General features: G+C 45.2%; 1 protein-coding gene across 1 annotated transcript; it reads right to left on the reverse strand.

The window, feature by feature from the left end:
- Nucleotides 1-1141: 1141 nt before the first annotated feature.
- LOC306919321 (glutamate dehydrogenase, mitochondrial-like) lies at nucleotides 1142-2776 on the reverse strand (the record flags this gene model as incomplete). Its single annotated transcript, XM_079532116.1, has 1 exon — nucleotides 1142-2776. The coding sequence occupies one exon, from the start codon at nucleotides 2774-2776 to the stop codon at nucleotides 1142-1144; it is 1635 nt and encodes a 544-aa protein (XP_079388242.1).
- Nucleotides 2777-12133: the final 9357 nt, after the last annotated feature.

Here is a 12133-nt window from a genome sequence, read left to right on the forward strand (position 1 = left end):
TTTAATATTCTTTAAGTTAAAATACCAAAACAGTAGTATGGTTGTCTAGAAGAGTACTGGCATTATCAATCTGTGATTTTTTTCATTGCATTGTGAATTCTTCTAAGAGAAAAGAACCAAGTCAAAGGGCAGCAAATAAACAACGGCTCACTTTCCAGCCTTGTTGCATTCCTTTATTACCCCTAGACTAAAGGGAATGTAACAGGTGTGATTTGAATAGTTCAAATAGCTGATCTACATGCTCACTGTGTGAAGTGAGGGGCGCTCTTATCACCGTACATCATCTCATTCCGGCCAATCACAACTTGCGTCCTCACCTTCGTCATCAATGTTGTCATCAATATTTTACACTATGACGTAAAATTGTTGACAGATAGGTGAGCAAACATTAAACGTCTATAGACTTGACTGCCACATAATGTCATGTCTGAAAGCCAGAGGGGCTAGTGCCCCTCAAATTGATCAGACAAAGCTTTATCTAGTGTGTATTTAATTTATTTTAAGAATTTAATGGTAGGGTCACATGATAAAGTATAATAGTCTGAATTGTTACTTGCGCAAGCAGAGCGCACAAGTATTGTGGTCGGCTGGACCAGAAGTGGTGTGTATGTACGGTGGGTGTGGTGGGTATATTCTATAACTTATAATTGGCTGTTGATGGTGACGTAATTAAGATAGGTTTCAGATCACATACATGCATACATTACCTTTTACCCACCCGACATTGAAACATATCTTAATTACGTCACCATTAACAGCCAATTATAAGTTATAGAATATAGCCACCATGCCCACCATACATACACCAATTTTGGTCCAGCCGACCACATACTACGTTCAAGTTACATACACTTGAGACATGAGAGTGATGGTAAGTTTAATGAGAGCCTCAGTGGATTAATATCAGAAATTGTTTTATTTAAAAACATTATGAAAACAGAGACAATAGCATTACTTTTAATATTTCAGCGTTAGAAATACAGAAAGTGGGTAGAAATCAATGCCAGGTGAGATGGATGGTATTTCAGCCTGGGCTGGCTAGCTGTCAAACCGCTAGCGCAGCCAGGCTGGCTAGCGCTATCAGGCAGAATGCAGGCAGCAAGTGAACGATGCCGGACAACGCAAAGGGGTGACTGGCCGTTTATGTGAAGGTAAGTCCAGCCTCGTTGTACACCTTGAAGATCTTCTCAATGGCATTGACGTAGGCGGCCGTCCGCAGGTCCAGGCCCAGGTTGTACTTGCTGGCTGTGCGCATGATTTGCCTGGCAGATCTCTCCATAGTGTAGGCCAGTCCAGAGTGGACAATGTCCTTTTCAGAAGCACCAGCAACTATGGCCTGAAAATCAGCAGTGGGGACAATAGGAATGGGTCCGCCATGCTTGCCAAACTTCCTCGCCAAACTCTCCTGTACAGACATGAGAAGGTGGTAGTTGGAATCTCTATCGTATTTGAAGGTCAGTCGCCCGTAACTGACATGGTTCAGGTTCTTCAGCCACTCGAAGTAGGACACCGTGACACCACCAGCGTTCAGGTACATGTCAGGGATGACCATAACATTGTTCTCAAGGAAGATCTTGTCGGCGCCTGGAGTTGTGGGACCGTTGGCACCTTCAGCAACAATCTTGGCCTTGACCCTGGGGGCGTTCTCACGTCTTAGCTGCTTCTCTCTGGCGGCTGGGATAAGGATGTGGCAGTCAGCTTCCAGGATGCTACCTTCATAAGGCTTGGCTCCAGGGAAACCCACGATGGTACCATGTTGAAGTTTGTAGTCATCCAGCTGTTTGGGATCGATGCCCTCTGGGTTGTAGATGTTGCCGTCTATCTCACCCACACCCACACACTTGGCTCCAAACCTGTGGAGGTACCTCATGGAATGGAGTCCCACGTTACCGAAGCCCTGAATCACAAAGGTCTTGTCCTGAAAGCCAGGGTTCAGACCCACCATGCTCATGTATGAAGCCTCGTTGATAAAGTTCTCGATGCCGTGGAACACTCCACGACCTGTGGCAGAGATACGACCATGGATACCCCCCTGGCTGATGGGCTTCCCTGTCACACACGCATGGGCGTTGATGTCTGTGTACGCAATGGTGTTGGCGTATGTGTCGGCGATCCAGGACATCTCCCTCTCTCCCGTACCCATGTCGGGAGCCGGGACGTCGATGCCGGGTCCAATGAATCCCTTCTTGGCCAGCTCAATAGTGAACCTCCTTGTGATTTTCTCCAGCTCATTGTTGGAGTAATTCTTAGGGTTGATCTTGACTCCGGCTTTGGCCCCTCCAAACGGCACATCAACAATGGCACATTTGTAGGTCATCAGAGATGCCAGGGCTTTCACCTCATCTAAAGACACATCTGCACTGTAACGGATACCCCCCTTGCAGGGCGTCCTGTGCTGGCTGTGCTGGGCGCGGTACGCCTCGATCACCTCCCACCCGCCGTCGTCCCTCTTGATGGGGAACGAGACGCTCAGTACGTGGTTGCAGGGCTTGATGATGCTCAGGATGCCCCGCACGCGGTTCCTCTTCTGCTCGGCGCTCTCGCGGGTGCGCAGGTCCTCCACCAGCTGGTCCTCCACGATGGCGGCGCCGTGGTCGAAGAAGCCCTCCACCATCCTGAAGAAGTTGGGGTCGTCGCCGTTCCGGTCTGCGACGGAGCCATAGCGTCGCACCCGCAGCAGAGATGCGGATGCTGGGAGAACAAAGTCCACACAGCCGGAGGCCAGTGCTGCACTCCCCGCAGAGCCGCTGAGCAGCTCCCTGAAATAGCGGTGCATGGTTTAAAAACTAGTTTATTGTCCTCCGCTTAGTAATATGCTTCAATACAATATGTCCTCTTTTCTGATCTGAGGTTGAAGAAGTTGGTTTGGGTCGTACGAGGCTCTGTTGAAAGCAACTAAATACGGGTGTGGCAGGAGAGGGGATATGGATAAAGACTGTCTCGTCCTCTGGCAGAGTGTATGGTGGCTTTAACTACAGTCACAAATGTCAGATTTAACCGGTGTTCTAAACTCTTTCAAAAGTGTAAATGTAAAATAGACAATCTACAAGGGTGACGTAACGATGAGCTAGTCGTTAGATCAGACCAATATGCCCATATGTGGAGATCGCTGATGTCATCATTAAATGGTCATATATGGGCATGCCCAGCCGCCGGTCATCCCAGCCAATTTTAATATTAGATTCAGATTGTAATGTCAATATAGGTGTACTTACGCTGAGGTTGACCTGGGAAGGCATTGGCACCATCCAAGGGAGCTGCACATGCACGGGCACATCTGTTGCGAGGTGGCAAGTTGCCAGGTATTATGGCAAGCCGACCGCAGCGTGCCCGGGGGGCCCTAACTAAGGCAAAGACAGCTGCCAGTGTTGCTGAATCAGATGAGATGATAAAGAAAGGAAGGAAAGTCAGGTAGAACAAACATGGCTACTTCAGAGTAGGGTTGGGATTCGGAACCGGGTCCGTTTCAGACCCGGTTCCGACATTGCGGATCCGGAGCCGGTTCCATTGTTTTTTTATGAACGGTTCCGCAAACGGATCTCATCAGTCACAATTTAGCTCCGCTGTGTCTGTGCATGCATACAAGCGGCTGTGGTGACGTCACGTCACCTACATGAGTGAGTGGGATCTGGGAGAAATGAGGAAGCGGCACGCCCACTCTAGTCTGTGAAGCAACAAGAAGCAGCGTGTGCGACCGGAGCGAGCGAGACAACTACAGCAGTGCCAGTGAGTGAGGGGGGAAAAATGTCTAAGAGACCGCAAAAATCTAAAGTATGGTTACACTTCCAAAGAGAGGGAAATGCTTCCAATGCAAAGTGCATAAAATGTCAGTCCATCGTTTCATGTAAAGGTGGTTGCACGTCAGCAATGAGAAAGCATCTCAAGCCGATGCACGCCATTACTCTAGGCACATGCAAAGTGTTTGATAGCCTTCGGAAAAAAGCCGTGGCCGGCCCCGCAGCAGCACAGCCCTCTGGGGGAGAGGCTGATGATGAAGACGCCGACGACAACAAGGCTGCTGGTTCACTTTCCCCAGGCTAGTAACATTAGATATTACTAATTTCTACTGAGCTTTTTATTATACTTATTGTGCAACTGTTTATGGTGTTAGTTTAGAACGCCAATGACTCGACGTCTGTCTGTGACAGTCTGATATTTTATGAATCACGTTAACTAGAGCCATAAATAAAAATCCTTTTTCTCTGCACTTATTTACAAATTACAAGCAAATCAACTGCTTTTAAATTGAATCGTTCATGAATATAATGTTATATTTTGTCTATAGGAAATACAGAAAAGGCCAGCACCACCAGTGCATCAACTCCTTTCACCCAAGCAGCAGCTGGGAGGATGACGAAAGAGAGGACTGAAGAAATTCACCGTGCTGTTACGAAGTTCATTGTGATGGATGCACATGCATTTTCGACTGTGGAGAGCCTACACTTTAGGTGCATATTTGTGCATGCTTTGAATGATTGATTACTTTATATAAACAGTTTACAGAAAAAAGCACAGGAATGTACAGTTCAATACAAGGATTTATAACACAAGAAAGCACTATGGCTTGTTTCCATTAACTGGCCATTCATATTAAATTAATCTGAACATTAATGACACAAATATACAGTACAAATTGCAATGATGTGGTGGTGGTGAAGTTTAAATAATAATTGTACATGTTGTAGTAATATTAGTACTGTATTATTTTGCTGTAGTAATCAGGAAATCACTTTCTTTTTATACTACTTCTGACGGTTGGACCGCCGTCACAAGAGACCACTACATCACTGTCACCCTGCACTATGTTGTTAAAGACCGTCTCCATCAAAAGGTCCTGAAGACCCAGGCAGTGTACGAAGCACAGACGGGACCAGTTGTGGAGAGATTGAGTCCATCTTAAAATAATTTGGCTTGGACCGGAAATCTATTGTTGGAGTCACTGTGGACAACGCCTCCAACATGGATGTGGCTGTGAAGAGGCTGAAGGTCCTCAAAGTTGGATGCTTTGCACACACTTTAAACTTGGGAGCACAAAGGGCCTGTAGTGTTGCATCTGTGAGCAAGTGGGCAGCCAAGATAAGAGCAGTGATCGTTTGGACCAGGAAGACCAGCAAGGTGGTCATGAAAGAAAAGCAGCATTTCCTGACTCCGAGTAAGTCTATTTTTAAAATGTATTGTTATAAATAGTTAAAATGTATTTTATTTGAAATTTCACTTAAGAATGAAATGGCATTTATATTAGGTATATGCTCTCTATCTCTCTCTCTCTCTGTGTGTGTGTGTGTGTGTGTGTGTGTGTGTGTGTGTGTGTGTGTGTGTGTGTGTGTGTGTGTGTGTGTGTGTGTGTTATTTCATTTCAGAACTGATTCATGAGCTGGTGCTTGATGTGAAAACCCGCTGGAACTCTACCTACTTGATGATCGAAAGGTTCATAGAGCAATACCCAGTCGTCCAAGCAACGGTTCTGGATCAAAGAGTTAAAAAGGGAGCAGAGAAGTGAGTATAGCATTATGTATATACACATTTATAATGTATTCGTTGTAAATATGATTTCCCCAACCATTTCAACATTATGTACAATATACTGCATTTTTGGTAGATTGGACAGAGTGACACCGATGATGACTTGAGGAAAGCACAGGAGTTCACCAAGCTTATGGGAATCCTCTACACCAGCACCCTGGCTGCATCGAGCGAGAACATGCCAACATGTGGGCAAATTCTTCCCATTCTGAAGAAACTGGAGGCTCACTTTGCAGTAAAGGATGGAGACTCCACCTTTGCCATCACTATTAAGGAGAAGGTGTGGACTGATCTGTCCAAGCGCTACAAGGTATTCAAATTGATCAAATTTAATACAATTGGCCTTCTTGTAAATTAATAGTATTACTTTACAAAGTTATACTGTGCATATATTCTGTTGTGTGATTTATAGGATGTTGACATATCAGAATTTCTGGAGGAGGCCACTTCAATGGACCCAAGATTTAAGCTTAAAGTGGACAACGATGAAGTCTGGGCCCGGCTCAAGACGGCAGCAGTGAAGATTGCGAGTCCAGACGAGGCAGCAGAGCACCAGGTAAACATATTAAGCAGTGGCGTGCACAGACATTTAGAGGGGCAGGTGCTCAAGTAAAAAAAGGGCACCTTGTGCAGCCCGTGGAACCGGCCGGTTGCCTTAACCCATTTTGGGCGGGAACCCCTTTTGGTGTTAGCATTATGTTATGCTTTAGCTATTGAAAAATAGCAAATCTACAAGCTCATAGCGCGCCACCGAGTGGCGCGCTACGAGCTTGTAGGTCTGCTATTTTTGAAAAAGAAAAAAAATAGATATATATTTTTTTTTCTCAAAAGGGCACATTGCCAAAAGGGCAGGGGGTGCTCTAGCACCCCCTAGTGTCTATCTGTGCACGCCACTGATATTAAGTCAAGGTAAACAAGTGGCAACAACAAGGTCTAACAGCTGTCAGCCTAAACTGAACAATGCATCTTTTTGTATTTTAGCTGCCAGTGGCAGGTGGACAAGAGGACGGTGCAGCAGAGAGTGAGACCACCACCCAGCAGGACACTGTTTCTGATCAGATTGACACGGACGAGGAAGAGGTAAGGATTAACGACATTTTCATTTTCTTGGGAACACTGTCCTTCTGGTCATATTAAAATCATCACCAACAGGAGGATGTTTTGTTTACTGATATTTCAGACACAGAGTCAGCAGAATCCCAGTCCTCAGATCAAGAAGAAGAAAATATCACCCCTAGAAGAGCTCCTTGAAGAGGAAGAGAAAGCAGTTTGAAAGGAAGCTGAGACCATGCGCCCCCTGTCATATTCTGAGAGAGCAGAAATAGAAATAAATCACTACAGGAACCTGGCCCCTCTGCCCATTGGCACAAACCCTGCTGCTTGGTGGTGGAAGAATAGGCACTCCCTCCCCATGCTGTATGATTTGTCTGCAACATATTTGTGTGTACAAGCATCATCAACACCATCAGAGAGAGTGTTTTCAGTTGCAGGAGACACCATTAGCGAGGAGAGGTGTAGCATTCGTCCAGAAGTAGCAGATAAGCTAATTTTCCTGCAAAAGAACTGTTAGAAGTTGCATGCTCTCAGGCAGCCTAAATGTGCAATTGAACAGTGTTTTTTTCTTCTTGTTAATCTGCCAGTGCCTACTAGTGTAGTAGTGCCTACCTTATTTTTTATAAATGTAACAGTGCAAGTGTTTACTTGAAATATCTGCCAGTGCAGTCAGTGCCTACTAATGCAGTAGTGCAAATGTTTACGGTTTACTTGCCTAGCCTACAACATGGTTTACTTATGTATCTAAACAGGCAGTAAACTCGGAATCCATTCCAAATCATATGATGTTCACAAGAGGATTAGAGGATACTGTGTCTGAGACACAAACTGTAGCAGTATTGCCTACCTCATAATTGTATTTGTAACTGTATGTTCATTACAGTATGTTCATTTCAACAAGAGGATACTGTGTCTGTGAGACACAAACTATTTAAAAAATAGTGTTACTTGAAAGATATGCCACTAGTGCAGTAGTGCTGCCTGCCTACCTCATAATTGTGAAGTGCAATTGTTTTTTTCTGTGCAATAAAGTGGCTTTGTATTATTGAATTTGTGTTTATTATGCACTTCTATAATATAAGTATAATGTATGTCAGAAAAAAGGGGGGGGAAAGATATATTAGGATCCGTTAAGGGAACCGTTAGGAACCGGAACCGTTAAGAGGGATCCGGGAAGGATCCGGAACCGTTAAAATCCTAACGAATCCCAACCCTAGTGGCACACTGGCACTGGTGGGCTGGCAGCCTGGCTGGGTGGTTTAGCCTATACCTAACTCCGATGCGGTCAGCGGTCCCCAATTTTGCGCTGGCACGCCGGCACGGCACATTTGGCATTCGAGCGACACATCGGGTTTATCCTTAAAACGACGAGATGTAACTCGAGAAAGACATGGCTGTAGATTGCACTATAGCCTACCCGTTGGTTGGTAGACTTGACTATAGCTGCAGCACTCTCGATCCAGTTAACTATTCCAGGAGGGGGGGGGGGGCATGCACTGTTTAAATGGCTTAAGCATCTAAACTTGCAACATTGTTTTAATTGCGCGATTTTAACTGCTTGTAAAGTTGGTAATCTCCTACCAATTTCATATGACACAGACACATTGTTGATGTAGGCCTATTCCTTTTTTCCTTTTCTTTTTCTTTTTTTACATGTAGCCCATATAGGCCTACATACATACTACATACATATACTTTTATATTAACATTTTAGGAGTGAATACATATGTTTAGATGCCTGTGACAGCCTCTCAGCTGGTCAAACAATGCTGCTCCGCTGTTCTACGACAGAAAAACAGCGGACAGAGGACAAAGCGTACGACAGCTCCCGACCAGACGTGATTTTTGTCTTGGCTCAATTTCAAATTCAAACGTTGGCGGAAATCGGAAATGCCGAAAATTGCGGTAATTTCGGCGTACACCCATATTTTGGCGTACACACGGTTGGGGGACAGCCTCCCATTCCGAAACACCGCCATTCCGAAACACCGCCATTCCGAAAGGGGGGCATAAACCCCGCCATTCCGAAACACCGCCATTCCGAAAGGGTGGTATACGCTAGTCTGTGAATGGCCGCTCATTCTGCCCCACGGTGAATTGTCTATTTTCATGTCAATCAATGGCCGCTCATTCGGAGCCCAATACGCGTGCGTCCATAAACCCAAGTGTCTGATGAGCGCCCATTGACTCGGGAATGGGCCTTGAACAAATAACCCTATAGTATAGAACGAACCAGCAGAACGACCAGAGACGCACAGCATCACCAGCTGGCTGTATGCCCAATCCGTAGAGCTCCACCTGGCCTGACCTCACTCACTCACTCCCTCAGGTTTTATTTAATTCATAACAAGTCATAACCTACTGTAAGCTAATTCCATCTCGCCCCAGCTTTTTTCCGCCGACCTCACGTGCTTTGATTTTGAGTTATTTTTTCTCTAGTGGATAATTTTCTGTTTTAATATGGGCCTATACTTTTATTTCTACTCCACTACATGTCCACTTTACTGCAGTAAAATTAGGCCTATTTAATGCCTATTTTGCATTTTTTACATTTGCAAACTGTTTTTGTTTTGTTTTTTTATACCGATGTGTAACTGCTGATGTCATGTCATTGCAAGGAACATGCAAGGAACAGTAAAGGCCTTTCTCAAATGTTGATTACCGGACTTATTTCTTCATTGCAATATTGATACTTTAACTTAAGCAAAACTTTTCCACCACTGTGCAAATCGTTCTGAAGGTATAGGCCATGGGTTAATTTGGATATGTGTCCACCCTTTGAATGGGACTGAGAGTAGGCTACTTTTGTACTGAACTTAAGAGCTGAATAGGCTATTGTGTAGCTGTAGCATAGCGCCCCAAAGAAGCGCACAGACTCTGGTTTGGCTGCATCTACCATGACTATGTTTAAAGCACCCTCTTCTGCACGCCTCTTGTTCCTCGGTGAACGGCGAAACCCCCGCATATTGCTTCCGTTATCATATTGTGAAATATCCATTCCAAATGTATCCATTAGGAAGACGCATTTTCTTTGAGGATTTGCATTGTGCTACCAATGGCATATAGTGCGTTCTCATGCACGTTAATCATTTATTTATTGCTGCTGCGCTGTTATTATTAAGTGCAGTATTTACGCACATAGCCTCGTTTTGGTTTGATATTAGTCCAGACCAGACTGGACAGCTGTGCGATCTCATCTCATGGATTCCTTCTGAAGACTTCAATTATGGGCATATGTGGACTATTATGGACAGATTAGCATAAATGCTGGTTTTCTTTCCAATTGCGCAGTGAGCAACAGGCACAGTCTTATTTTCCATTCTACACCAGTTCCGACATTTTTATTCAAAGCTGTAACATTACCTTTTCCTTGAGTTAATATAATATTTGATACATAAAATTATCATGCACAAGTTGATCATTATAGCCTAAATAACGCTATGTCAATCATGCATGCCAATGATTAATGAGATGAAAGTTTCATCATACTTCTGGTGGTTACGGAGTAATTAGAATCACAGACAGCCTTCTGAATGTGGCTATTTGGAGAGCTCCAAGTTGCGCACGGATGCTTGTTATTTTTTCCAGTGGTTCCTAAATGCTAGTTTCTTCGAATATATCTAATCTCCTAGTTCACAAGTTGTCGTGCTGTGATGCGTTGTGAAATTAGAGAGAACTTTGAACTATTGCGCTTGAGATTTGGGTAAATTCTGGGTTAAAACTATAGCTCTCTCCAAAGGCCCAGAATTAATTGGAGACAAAAAAGAAAGCAGTGCTGTTCGCTTTCAAGAAATGACGCACGGGTGCTATAGGCCAATGTCCAAGGTGAGGACTATATTATTATTATTATTATTATTATTATTATTATTATTATTATTATTATTATTATTATTAGAGGGAGAGAGAGAGAGAGAGAGACAGACACGGAGGGAGAGAGGAGAGATACGGAGGGAGGGGGAGAGAGAGAGAGAGAGGGGGGGTGAGAGTGGTTGTTACTGAAATCGGTGCGGAGTGATTGATTGATTGATTGCGCGGAGGTCACTCAGGGGAATATGAGAGAGAGAGAGAGAGAGAGAGAGAGAGAGAGCGCGCGAGAGAGAGATTTAACTTCCGCACATGCACATGGTGAGCTCTGTGCGCTCCGGAGATTTAACTTTCGGAATGGCGGGGCGAATTCTTCCATGGGGAAACATCGCCATTCCGATATATGGAAGTGAACCTTCGGAATGGCGGTGGTTCGGAATGGCGGTGGTTCGGAATGGGGGTGCGTAACCGCACGGTTGATAAATGAGGGCCATAGTGTGTGGCTGGCTGGCTGGGTCTGAGCATGAAAACAGCACACCGGAACCGGCCCGGCCCCCCGGGCACGTGCGTTCTTAGGGGTCTGTTCCGGGGACCCCCACATGGTAACGCTGTCATTTCTCTACCGTTTCGGACGTGGGGCGGCTTGCCGGAACCGGCCCGGCACCCTGGGCTCGATCCTGTGGGTCTGTAACTTCCGGGGAGACCCCCCGGGGACCCCCACACAGAGTTGCATCACTCACTTCAGACGGGTGTGATTTTTTTTCTAGGGTGGGATGTCTGTATTCCTCTAAATCAATGTTAAAAAAGGCCAAATCGACATTAAAAAAGGTCAATTTTCATAATGCTTAAAACACCAAAAGGGGTTCCCGCCCAGATGTTGTGTGTGTAAACTGCCTTCCTTGTTGAAATGTACAAATACACATGCTTACTCTAAAGGGCAAAGCAGTGCTGTAACTTCATTACACTGTTTAGTAAATCAATTCATAAATCAAAATAGTATTATTATTAGACAATGAATCAATTTGTATATTTATTCAAGAGTACATTTGCCTTTTATGATCAAATAGAATAACAGAATAAAGTAAGTCTATGCCATAGACTCTATGGTACATGATGTGTATTGAAATCAGACACCTTGACGTCTCTCCATGTTGCAGTTGGATACACAAAGCAGCAGTAGATACAGTTAATTAAACATCTACTGATGCATGAACTTGGACACATCATCAGTGCTGTAAACCTGGGATCTTTGGGTGTTTCAGACACCCTCCACCATGTGACCCAACCATGGCTGATCAGACCCCGGCCTGTGTCCAAGTGGCATGCTACACTACAGCCCCTCACTGTCTGTCCTGTGTCCAAGTGGCGTGCTACACTACAGTCCCCACTGTCTGTCCTGTGTCCAAGTGGCATGCTACACTACAGCACCCACTGTCTCTGTCCTGTGTCCTAGTGGCATGCTACACTACAGTCCCCACTGTCTGTCCTGTGTCCAAGTGGCATGCTACACTACAGCCCCCACTGTCTGTCCTGTGTCCAAGTGGCATGCTACACTACAGTCCTCACTGTCTCTGTCCTGTGTCCAAGTGGCATGCTACACTACAGCCCCCACTGTCTCTTTCCTGTGTCCAAGTGGCATGCTACACTACAGCCCCCACTGTCTGTCCTGTGTCCAAGTGGCATGCTACAGCCCCCGCTGTCTCTGTCCTGTGTCCAAGTGTCATGCTACAGACCCCACTGTCTGTCCTGTGTC

This window comes from Electrona antarctica (assembly GCF_951216825.1).
Source record: "Electrona antarctica genome assembly, contig: scaffold_25, whole genome shotgun sequence".
In the NCBI taxonomy this organism is placed as follows: Eukaryota; Metazoa; Chordata; class Actinopteri; order Myctophiformes; family Myctophidae; genus Electrona; species Electrona antarctica.